Here is a 12,465-nt window from a genome sequence, read left to right on the forward strand (position 1 = left end):
TTTATACACACATTGTTATGTGACCCTAGTTGCTATCCCTATAATGTAAACAGCACACTCCTCCTTTCCGCCCCCGATTTCCTGCGTCCATTCAGCCAGCTCCTATCCCTTTCTGTCTTTTCATCTCGCCTCTGGACAAGAGCTGCTCATTTAGTCTCGTGTATCTCCTTGAACTAAGAAGCACACTACACTCTCCACGAGTATTATTTTATGTCTTATAATCCAGTCTATTCTTTGACTGAAGAGTTGGCTTCGGGAATGGTTTTAGTTCTGGGTTAAGAGAGAGTCTGGGGGCCATGTCTTTCAGGGTTCCTCCAGTCTCAGTCAGACCATTAAGTCTGGTCTTTTTATTAGAATTTGAGTTCTGCACCCCAGTTTTCTCCTGCACCATCAGGGACTCTGTTGTGTTCCCCATCAGGTCCTTTGCCCATTTTTTAATTGGATTATTTGTCTTTTTGTTGTTGAGTTGTTGAAACATTCTATAGATTTTAGAGATTAGACCTTTGTTGGATATGTCATAGCCAAAATTTTTTTCCCAGTCTGTAGGTTCTCTTTTTACTCTTTTGGTGTCTTTTGATGAGCATAAGTGTTTAATTTTTAAGAGCTCTCTGTTATCTCGTTTATCTTCTGGTGTTTGTGCATTGTTAGTTACGGTTTGTGTTGTATTTATGCCATGTGTTAGGACCCCTGCCATTGTCCCTTTTTTTTCATCCATGATCTTTATCGTTTTAGATTTTATATTTGGGTCTTTGATCCATTTTAAGTTAGTTTTTGTGTATGGTGTGAGGTATGGGTCCTGTTTCATTTTTTTATAGATGGACATCCAGTTTTGCCAGCACCATTTGTTTAAAAGAGTGTCTTTTTCCCATTTAATGGACTTTGGACCTTTGCCGAAGATCAGGTGACCATAGGTGGGTGGATTCACATCTGAGTTCTCAATTCTGTTCCATTGGTCAATGTGTCTGTTGTGGTACCAGTACCAGGCTGTTTTGACTGCTGTAGCTGTATAGTAGGTTCTGAGGTCAGGTAGTGTGAGGCTTCCTACTTTGTTCTTTTTTTTCAATAAGCTTTGCTTATCCAGGGCCTCTTTCCTTTCCATGTAAAGTTGGTGATTATTTTTGCCATCTCATTAAAGAATGTTGCTGGTATTTGGATAGAGATTACATTATATCTGTAGATCACTTTGGGTAGAATTGACATTTTCACAATGTTGAGTCTTCCTATTCGTGAGCATGGTATGTTTTTCCATTTATGTAGGTCTCTTTTGGTTTCCTGCAATAGTATTTTGTAGTTTTCTTTATATAGGCCTTTTACACCCCAGGTTAGATTTATTCCTAAGCGTTTTATCTTTTTAGGGGCTATAACAAATGTTATTGTTTTCCTGAATTCCTTTTCGAAGTTCTCTTTATTGGTGTATAGGAATCCAACTGATTTTTGTATCCTGCTACTCTGCTGAATCTATCTCTGGGGTTCTCTATGTGTAATATCATATCATCTGTGAATAGGGTTAGTTTTGCTTCTTCCTTTCCAATTTGGATGCTCTTTATTTCTTTTCTCGCCTTATTGCTCTAGCTAGGCCTTGCAGCACAATGTTAAATAGGAGTGGTAATAAAGGGCATCCTTATCTTGTTCCAGTTCTCAGGGTGAATACTTTCAGACTCTGTTGAGAATGATGTTGGCTGTTGGTTTTGTATAGATGCCTTTTATTATGTTGAGAAATTTCCCTTCTATTCCTATTTTATTGAGAGTTTTTATCAGGACTGGGTGTTGGACTTTATCAAATGCCTTTTCTGCATTGATTGAAATGATCATATGATTTTTTTCTTTTGTTCTATTTATGTGATGTATTAACGTTGATTGATTTTTTAATGTAGAATGATTCTTGCATACCTGGTATGAATCCCACTTGACCACGGTATTTTCTTTTTTGGATATGATGCTGAATTCTTTTGGCTAGAATTTTGTTGACAATTTTTCCATCTATATTCATGAGAGATGTTGGTCTGTAATTTTCTTTTTTTGTGTTGTCTTTGCCTGGCTTTGGTATCAGGGTTATGCTGGCTTCACAGAAGGAATTTGGGAGTATTTCTTCTTTTTCTATGCTTTAAAATCATTTGAGTAGTACTGATTTGAGCTTTTCTCTGAATGTTCTGCAGAATTCTCCAGTGAAACCATCCGGGCCAGGGCTTTTTGGTTGAGAGTTTGTTTGTTTGTTTGTTTAACCTCTTTAATCTCTTCTCTTGTTATGGGTCTGTTCAGATTTTCTATCTCAGTTTGCGTTACTTTAGGCAGGTAGTGTGTTTCTAGAAATTTGTTCATTTCCTCTAGGTTGTCAAATTTGTTGGAGTACAGTTTTTCATAGTATTCTGTTATGATCCTTTTTATTTCAGTTGGGTCTGTTATAATGTCCCCCATCTCATTTCTTATTTGGGTTATTTGCTTCCTATCCTGTTTTTCTTTTGTCAGTTTGGCCAATGGTTTGTTGATTTCATCGATCTTTTCAAAGAACCAACTTTTTTTTTTTTATTTCATGTATTTTATTAGATATAGCATGCATATAGTTGAACTCTGTTCTTTTTTTCTCATTCTTTTTCTTTTTTTATTGTTTACAGAGTAAATTATTTTCTCATTAAACAATCCACATATTGTTTTGTTGCACTGGTTGCCAACTCCACAACATGTCAACACTGTCCTGCTTTCAACCTTGAGTTCCCTGTTACCAGCTTTTCTGCCCTCTCCTGCCTTCTTGTCCCTGTCCCTGAGCTAGTGTGCCCATTTAGTCTCTTTTTTTTTTTTTTTTTTAGGGGCCTGTCTAATCTTTGGCTGAAGGGTGAACCTCAGAAGTGACTTCAGTACTGAGTTAAAAGGATGTCCAGGGGCCATAGTCTTGGGGTTTCTCCAGTCTGTCAGACCAGTAAGTCTGGTCTTTTTTTGTGTTAGAATTTTGTTCTACATTTTTCTCCAGCTCTGTCCAGGACCCCCTGTCGTGATCCTTGTCAGAGCAGTCGGTGGTGGTAGGCAGGCACAATCTAGTTGTGCTGGACTCAGTCTGATGAAGGCTGTGGTAGTTGTGGTCCATTAGTCCTTTGGACTAATCTTTCCCTTGTGTCTTTGGTTTTCTTCATTCTCCCTTGCTCCAGATAGGGTGGGACCAGTGGAGTATCTTAAATGGCTGTTCACAAGCTTTTAAGACCCCAGATGCTACTCACCAAAGTAGGATGTAGAACATTTTGTTTATAAATTATGTTATGTGAATTGAGCTAGATGTTCCCCGAGACAGTAGTCACCAGGCTTTGGCCCAGTAATTTGGTCCCTCGGGGAGTTTGGATGTGTCTATGAAGCTTCCATGACCTTGCCTTTGTCAGGTTTTGCTCACTTCCCCAGAATTGTGTGCTGTCTTACCTTTCACCAAAGTTACCACTTGTCTCTTGTCTAGTTAGTGTTTTTCCCTGCTCACCTACCCCTGTGCAAAAAACCAACCTTTGGTCTTGTTGATTCTTTCTATTATTTTTCTGTTCTCTATTTCATTTATTTCTGCCCTAATCTTTATTATTTTCTTTCTTCTGGTGCCTTTGGGCTTTTTTTGCTGCTCTCTTTCTATTTGTTTGAGTTTTAGGGCTAACATTTTTATTTTGGCCTGTTCTTTTTTGATATGTGTGTTTATTGCTATAAATTGCCCTCTGAGCACTGCTTTTGCTGTGTCCCAAAGGTTTTGGTATGATGTGTTTTCGTTCTTATTTGATTCTAGGAATGTTTTGATTCCCTCTTTGCGTTCTTCTACTACTCAGTTGTTTTTAAGCAAGGTGTTACTCAGTTTCCATATAGCTAATTTTTTTCCTTTGCTCTTCCTGTTATTGATTGCTACTTTTATGACATTGTGATCAGAGAGAATACTTTGTATTATTTCAATGTTTTGGATTTTATTGAGTGTTGCTTTGTGTCCTAAAATGTGGTTTGTTCTGGAGAATGTTCCACGTACATTGGAAAAGAATGTGTACTTTTCTGCTATTGGGTGGAGTGTTCTATATATGTCCGTGAGGTCAAATTGGTTGATTGTGGCCTTTAGATCTTCTATATTTTTGATGACTTACTTTCTAGATGTTTTGCCCTTTACCAAGAGTGGTGTGCTGAAGTCTCCTAGTATTATTGTGGAACTGTCTATTTCTCTTTTCAGTGCTTTTAGAGTTTGTTTTATGTATTCTGGAGCCCTGTCATTGGGCGCATAGATATTAGCGTTATTTCTTCTTGGTGGATTGTCCCTTTAATCATTATATAATGTCTTTCCTTGTCTTTTATGGTTGATTTTGCCTTAAAGTCTATTTTGTCTGAGACTAGTATTGCCATTCTTGCTCTTTTTTGGTTACTGTTTGATTGATATATTTTTTCCATCCTTTCATTTTTAATATATTTATGTTTTTGTGTCTAAGTTATGTCTCTTGTAGATAGTATATTGATGGGTCACGTTTATCCATTCTGCCACTCTCTTTACAGGTACATTTAAGCCATTACATTCAGTGTGATTATCGATAAGTATGAGTTTATTGCTGTCATATCGTTTTTTTATTGCTGTCTTTTTTTGTGGGTGGTGCTATTTTCTTTGTTCCTCTTACTTTCCTGTGCTGAGTTCCTTTTGTTCTTGGATTTTCTTTTCTTCAGTTATTATAGATTTTGTGTTTATGTTTTTCTTGTTTATTTTGATGATTAGGTTTATTAACTTTCTTTGTGGTTACCTTGAAATTTACTCTTATTGTCCTAAGTTTGAACCAGTCTTTTATTACTTGATATCACCTTGAATTCCTCTCCACTTGAAAGTGTTATCCCTTCACCATTTATTCCCCTTTTATTGTTTAGATGTTGTTGTCATTTACAGATTGACATTACTGTTTCCCTGTTTTAAGTCTTTTAACTTTATTATTGAGAGTTCTTTACCTAGGTTGGTATCTGGCTGATGCTGTCCTGTCTCTTAGACTCCAGTTGTTGTCTGATATTGTTGGTTTTCTAACTGAAGGACTCTTTAATATTTGTTGTAATTTTGGTTTGGTTTTTACAAATTCCTCTAATTTCTGTATATCTGGAAATGTCCAGATTTTGCCATCATATTTAAGAGTTTTACAGGACATATTATTCTTGGTTGGCAGTTTTTTTTCTTTCAATGTTTTGTATATGTCATCCCATTGCCTTCTTGCCTGCATAGTTTCTGCCGAGTAATCAGAGTTAAGTCTTACTGTTTCACCTTTGTAAGTGACTTTTTGTTTTTCTAAAGCTGCTCTCAGGATTCCTTGTCTTTGGTTTTGGCAAGTGTGATTATGATATGCCTTGGTGACTTTCTTTTGGATTCTATCCTATACAGGGTTCATTGAGCATCTTGAATGGTCAGCTTTTTGTCTGTCATGAAGTTTGTGAAGTTTTCTGCCAGCAAATCTTCAACAATCATCTCTGTGTTTTCCATTTTCTCCCCCTGTTCTGGAACTCTGACCACACACAGATTTTTGCTCTTGATTGTGTACCACATAATTCTTAGGTTTTCTTCATTCTTTCATTTTTTCCTCAAACAAAATGGCATCCATGGATTTGTCTTCAATCTCACAGATTCTGTCTTCCATTGTTTGAAATTTGCTCCTAAAACCTTCTATTGAGTTGTCCATTTCTGAAATTTTGTTGTTTATCTTTTAGATTTCTAGTTGCTGTCTTTGTATGATTTCTTATTATTTATTTTGACGTTTTGTTCTTGTATTATTTTTTGAATTCTTCTGTTGCTTTGTCTGAGTTTTCCTTGATTTTGGTTATGTTTTTATTGGTTTTGTCTGTGTTTTCCATGATTTTGTCTAGTTTTTCCTTGGTTTTATCTGTGTTTCCCTTGATCTCTTTCCTAATCTCTTGGAGAGCTCTAAATATTAGTCTTTTGAATTCCATATCAGGTAGTTCTACTGCCTTTTCTTCTGTTGGAAAGTTATCTGAATCCTTGTTTTGGTCACTTCCTGGAGCCATCCTGTCATGCTTTTTTAAATGTTTTGATATTGTCTGCTGTCTCTGGGACATTAAGGTATTATTGTCGTTTTTTATTGATTGTATGTTCATGTTTTTCATTCTGCTTTTTTGTTTTGTTTCGATATGTCAAGGTGGGTGGGCCGGGCGTCCTTTGCTGCTTGCTTGTCTGTGGGCATGATAACTCTCACTACCTTGTCTGGGTGGGCAGGGCACCAGCGGGAAGGGTGAGCCTGCTTCGCTGTTCACTGGTTTATTGAGGTGGCTGAGGGTGAACTGGGCAGGTGCTGTCTGCCTCTTGTTGGGTCAGTGATGTGGGAGCATTCATACCGCCTTGCCAGATGGGTGGTGATGTCAGACGGAGAGTGGTATGGGCTTGCTTCCCACCATTCAGCAGCTGGTTGAGTAGCGGGAGGGGAAAGGTGGTGCAAACCCAGTGTTGCAGCAGGCCTGCGCTCTGGGGATGCTCTAGCCACAGCGGTGTGGCGGGGGCCAGCGAGAAGAGGGGACAGGTGGCATATGCGGATAGATGGGAGAAAGAAAGAAAAGAGAGAGAAAGAAGAAAAAGAAAAAAGGGTCGGTATGGCAGTAGCCGGCGAGTGGGGGTGGGGAGACCCGGAAGCCAGTGAAAAGGGGAGGGAGGTGGTGTCCAGGGCTAGGTGGAAGAAAGAAAAATAAATAATTAAAAATAAATAATATCAAATTTTTAAAAAAATGGCTGTGCAGTGGGGACTGGTGGGGGGTGCAGGGCAGACCTCGAATTGGGGCAGGCCAGTGCTCTAGTGGCACTTCTTTATCTGTGGTAGTGTGGCAGGAGCCAGCCAGAAGGCGGGGGAGGTAGTGTACAGGGCTAGGTAGAAGGGAGAAAGAAAAAGGAAAAAAAATGGTGGCGTGGCGGCAGGGAGGGGCTGGCGAGTGGGGGTGGGGTGGATCCAGGGGCTGATGGGAATATGGGGGTGATCTTCCTATTGGGCTAGGCTGAAGGGAGAAAGTAAAGATAGAAAAGAAAGGAAAAAAGAAAAAGAAAAAAATGGCAGCATGGGGCCGGGTGGGAGGGGCCTATGGTGAAAGCCGGGCAGACCTAGGGAAATGGTGGGCTGATGCACTGGTGCCTCTCTAGGAGGGATGGTTAGATTATATTATTTGGATCCACAATCAACCCCCAGGGAAGCAGCCATCAAGAAGTCAAACGATGTATTACATTGGGCAAATCTGCTGCAAAATACCTCTTTACAGTGTTAAAAAGCAAAGATGTCACTTTGAGGACTAAGGTGCATCTGACCCAAGCCATGGTATGAACAAGGAAGACTGAAGAAGAATTGATGCCTTTGAATTATGGTGCTGGCAAAGAATATTGAATATACCATGGGTTGCCAGAAGAAGAAACAAATCTGTCTTGGAAGAGGTACACCCAGAATGCTCCTTAGAAGCGAGGATGGCAAGACTTGGTCTCACGAACTTTGGACATGTTATCAGGAGGGGCCATTCCCTGGAGAAGGACGTTATGCTTGGTAAAGGAGAGGGTCAGCGAAAAAGAGGAAGACCCTCAATAAGATGGATTGATACAGTGGCTGCAATAATGGGCTCAAAGATAGCAGCAATTGTGAAGATGGCACCGGACCAGGCAGTGTTTTGTTCTGTTGTACATAGGGTCACTATGAGTCAGAACCGATTCAATGGCACCTAACAACAATGTGACTCTTCCACATGTAACCTATAGTTTTCTAACACTTTTAATGTCTGCATTAGAATATTACATTAAACAGTACTGGACTCTCTCAGTCTACAGTAGGCACATAGCTCTTTTTGTTAATAGTGGATATATATATATATATGACTGCCAGGTTTACAGGCACATCGTCTGTACACCTCAAGGAATTTATGAAATAACCTCTTCTAGTTTGAGGCATTCTAAACAGAGGCATAACTAGGGTATGGACCCCTGCTGGCTTAAGAGCTTGGCTGCTAACGAAAAGGTTGGCAGTTTGAATCCACCAGCCACTCCTTGGAAACCCTATGGGGCAGTTCTACTCTATCCTGTAGGTCGCTGTGAGTCAGAATTGACTTGATGGCAACTGGTTTGGTTTGGTTGACTAGGGTATGATATGCACGGGCCTTGGGCATGTGGCAACACTGAGCAGTTTCTGTTAACCTGTGCAGGCCAGTGGTATATCTACGGAAAATGGCGCCCATAGCAAGCACTGAAATCGCGCCCCTGTCCAAACATCTGACACCCCTCTTTTAGATAATTTTACCATAATATCAGCTCAAAAATACAAGTCAAGTTCACTAATCTTTTAATTAACACATTACTGTGCTTGAGGAAGGATGTTGGACCATAGTTGGTAGTATGGTCAGTGGCGCCATGTACCCAGGGCTGGTACAGTACCCTAGATATGCCACTGATTCCAAAGGAGAGTCAGCAAAAGGCTGCACATCTTAACATACTGACCAAACAAGGTGCTTAATATAGTAGCATCAGTTATAAATGAGAACTCTTAAGTGCTACCTATAGTAATTGAATCTCGACTCTTAGAAACCGCAGTTTCTAAAGACCTCAGTTAATACACTCATTGGGAATTCCCCGTGGTGTCACTAGGGTTGGTGTCACCCACTGTGGTAACTCACGGTGTCACCTGCCTCCATGCTAATTACCACAATATTGTAGCTAAAACACCAGAAAATTTGACAAAATCAGCGAGTATAAAAATACCGGCAGCAACAAAAACAACAGCATGTGCATGTAGCAGACGAAATCATATGATTCCAAGTGTCATTGTAATTGGGTTATAATGACAGCTTTGATCTGAGCGCATTAGAAGGTGAATCTGGAGGGCATTATGCTGAGTGAAATAAATCAATCACAAAAGGACGAATAGTGTATGAGACCACTATTATAAAAACTCATGAAAAGGTTTACACAGAAAGAAACAATCTTTGATGGTTACTAGAGAGAAGAGGGGTGGGGAGGGAAAAACACTAACTAGACAATAGATAAGTAGTAACTCTGGTGAAGGGTAAGACAGTACACAGTACTGGGGAAGTCAGCACAACTTGACCAAGGCAAGGTCATGGAAGCTTCGTAGACACATCCAAACTCCCCGAGGGACCAAATTACTGGGCCAAAGGCTGGGAACCATGGTAGCGGGAAACGTGTAGCTCAATTCGCATAACATAGTTTATAAACAAAATGTTCTACATCGTACTTTGGTGAGTAATGTCTGGGGTCTTAAAATCTTGTGAACGGCCATCTAAGATACTCACTCTGCTGGTCCCACCCCACCTGGAGCAAGGGAGGATGAAGAAAACCAAAGACACAAGGGAAGGATTAGTCCAAAGGACTAATGGACCATAGCTACCACAGCCTTCACTAGACCGAGTCCGGCATAACTAGATGGTGGCTGGCTACCACCACCGACTGCTCTGACAGGGATCACGATAGAGGGTCCTGGACAGAGCTGGAGAAAAATGTAGAACAAAATTCTAACTCACAAAAAAAGACCAGACTTGCTGGTCTGAGAGAGACTAGAGAAACCCTAAGAGTATGGCCCCCAGATACCCTTTTAACTCAGTACTGAAGTCACTTCTGAAGTTCACCCTTCAGCCAAAGTTTAGACAGGCCCATAAAACAAAACGAGACTAAATGGGGACACCAGCCCAGGGGCAAGGACAAGAAGGCAGGAGGGGACAGGAAAACTGGTAATGGGAAACCCAAGGTTGAGAAGGGGAGAGTGTTGACATGTTCTTGGGGTTGGCAACCAATGTCACAAAACAATATGTGTATTAATTGTTTAATGAGAGACTAATTTGCTCTGTAAACCTTCATCTAAAGTACAATAAAAAATAAAAATAAAAATTTAACTAAGCATAGAGTTTTAGCCTTGTAGGTATATTGATGCATTTAAGGTGGGCTTACGAAAAATGTTTTTGTTGTTATAACTAACTACAGGGATATTTTTATAAAAAATAATAAATTTCTGCTGAAACACTGCAAAAAAATTTTATAGACAGTCACTTTGGTGTCACCCCCTCTTGACAGTGTCACCCGCTGTACTCCACACCCCCCGCACTCCCCTAGTGATGCCACTGGGAATTCCAAGCAACTGTGTAGACTCTCCCCCAGAAACCATCTCCAGAGTCCAAACAAAACCAGCTCATGTAAAGTTTGAGGAGAAAGGTATCTTCTCTATCTAAAATCCATTTCTAGCGGGCAGTTTTGCATCAGGTTTAGAATTGTCTGTGGCATGAATTTACAGTCTTGTATGTATGGCTAGTAGCTTTAATTTAAAAACAAATATATTCCGCATAGCCCTTTGGGTGCATGCTAGCAGCAACTTCATGAACTACATTTTCATCCATATGTACGATATGAATTCAAATAGCGATGTTATAACTGACCTATGATTAAACTAGAATTTGAAAAGACAAGTAAGCAATGACAGTTTAATCTAGGATATTAAGTGGCCTGGTGCTGAATGAATATATGTTTTAGAAACACGGTAGTGGCAAAAAAAATATTTTTAAAGAATTTACAAGTATAGGCATCACCAATAAACAGCTTGAACTTAATGATCTGCTTTTTAGTGTTTGAGATTTATTTTTTAGTCAAGCAAACTGAGTATTTGAGTAATGATTTTAATTTTTTTCTCAGTTGCAAATTAACTAAGCCCCTTATAGACAAGGTACTTATTATCCTTCCCAGGGATAGTCATAGCTCCTAATCTGAACGTATTATCTACTCTTATGGTTGGTCAGATTGCTCAGCCAAAAGAAAGAAATGAACGCATCCATGGCCATCTGATGCAGGAGCCTAGAAACATCTTTAAATGATGCTTTAAAAATACAATAAATCAAATACTATTTCTCTTGAGAACTTCATTTTGATAAGGCCAGGCTATTAAGCCTTTAAATGTGTTATTTCATTATTTTATTTTCCCATAGAAGTAACTTATATATACCCATTGCCGCCAAGTTGATTCCAACTCATAGTGACCCTATAGGACAGAATAGAACTGCCCTGTGGGGTTTCCAAGGAGCGGCTGGTGGATTCAAACTGCTGACATTTTGGTTAGCAGCCTGAGCCTTAACCACTGCACCACCAGGGCTCCGAAATAACTTAAGAGGTTAGCATTTAAGAGTCCTAAAAAACTAAGTAAAAACTAACTAATCTTTTTTCACCCAAAAAAAAAAAAGGTCGAGAAGGGAGAGGGTTGACATGTCGTGGGGTTGTTAACCAATGTCATAAAACAATATGTGTACTACTGTTTAATGAGAAACTATTTGTTCTGTAAACCCTCCCCTGAAATACAATTAAAAACAAACAAACTAACTAAACTTTAGATTTAGTTGTACTTTCAGGTTAGTCCCATTAAAAACTATTCTTGCATTTCAGGTAATTTCTCGGCATACTCGGGAGCTACTGGGAATTGAAGAGCCACTGTTTAGACGTTCCATCACCCTTCCCTACAGGGACAATATAGGTTTGTTTTTAGAACAAAAAAGTCATACTGGGATAAAATCTAACTCTTTGACCTTATCTGAATTTGTCCAAGCAGCAGGATTACAGGATTATGCTCCACAAATAACTTCCTCTGAAGAGAATCAGGCATTGCATTGCACTGAACCATAGCAGAAAGCCATTTCACTTAGCCTGAAGGATCAAACTAAACTACTCTGGGGAAGAAGTGTAGTCTTTGGTTTTTCTTCATCTCCTTTTCATCTAACTTCTTTTCAGAGTTAAAACTGCTGGCTCCTTCTTAGTTCTACCACCAACTCATAGCACTGTCCCTTTATTTGGTTTCAGTTTAGCCCCTTGTTAAAACAAAGATAGTAACACTTAACCTTTGTGAGTAACGATAATAACTTCTGGTAAATTCTAGCGATGCATCTGGTGGTAGAAACATGTTGGGGAAATATAATTAAAAATAAAATCTCCTGCTGACCCAAATATTCTTCTTCACAAATTCAGAAAAGAAAGAAAAGCTTTATTATTGCATACATCACAGGCAATCCACTAAAGAGATTTCAAAGACAAAGAAATCTCACCCTTTTATATAGCCAGGCAGATACAGGCCATTATATACATGTTAATTGCCTTTATCCAAAGGAAAATTAAAAGTTCTTTCTTTATGACAGCGCAGTGGGTAAGAGCTCAGGCTGCTAACCAAAAGATTGGCAGTTCAAATCCACCAGCTGCTCCTTGGAAACCCTGTGGGGCAGTTCTACTCCATCCTATAGGGTCGCTATGAGTTGGAATCAACTTAACGGCAGTGGGTTTATCTTTATGACAAACAGGAAGTTATTATTGGAACCAAGCACCTAGGCTAAAGTCCCATAAAGACAGGGTGCCATCCTCCTTGATGCTAACATTTCAAAGACATGGCCCCAAGGCCCCCAAGAAAGATATCCTGGGATGCAAAACTGGCAAGAGACTTACTAGCTTTTAAAAATATTTACATACTTCTCAAAGAGACAGAGAAA

The 12,465-nt window shown here is 39.5% G+C and overlaps 1 protein-coding gene across 2 annotated transcripts in view; it reads left to right on the forward strand.

Moving 5' to 3' along the window:
• SAMD15 (sterile alpha motif domain containing 15) overlaps positions 1-12,115 on the forward strand; it is a 20,087-nt gene extending 7,972 nt beyond the window's left edge. The window contains exon 3 of one of the 2 annotated variants that reach the window (XM_004371076.2): positions 11,378-12,115. In XM_004371076.2, the coding sequence (XP_004371133.1) occupies positions 11,378-11,614 (237 nt within the window). In that variant the 3' untranslated portion in view covers positions 11,615-12,115. The remainder of the gene's footprint in view (positions 1-11,377) is intronic. The other variant, XM_023726404.1, reaches the window with a different exon arrangement.
• The last annotated feature ends 350 nt before the right edge of the window (positions 12,116-12,465 follow it).

The sequence above is a fragment of the Trichechus manatus genome, unplaced genomic scaffold, assembly GCF_000243295.1.
Source record: "Trichechus manatus latirostris isolate Lorelei unplaced genomic scaffold, TriManLat1.0 scaffold00010, whole genome shotgun sequence".
Lineage (NCBI taxonomy): Eukaryota > Metazoa > Chordata > Mammalia > Sirenia > Trichechidae > Trichechus > Trichechus manatus.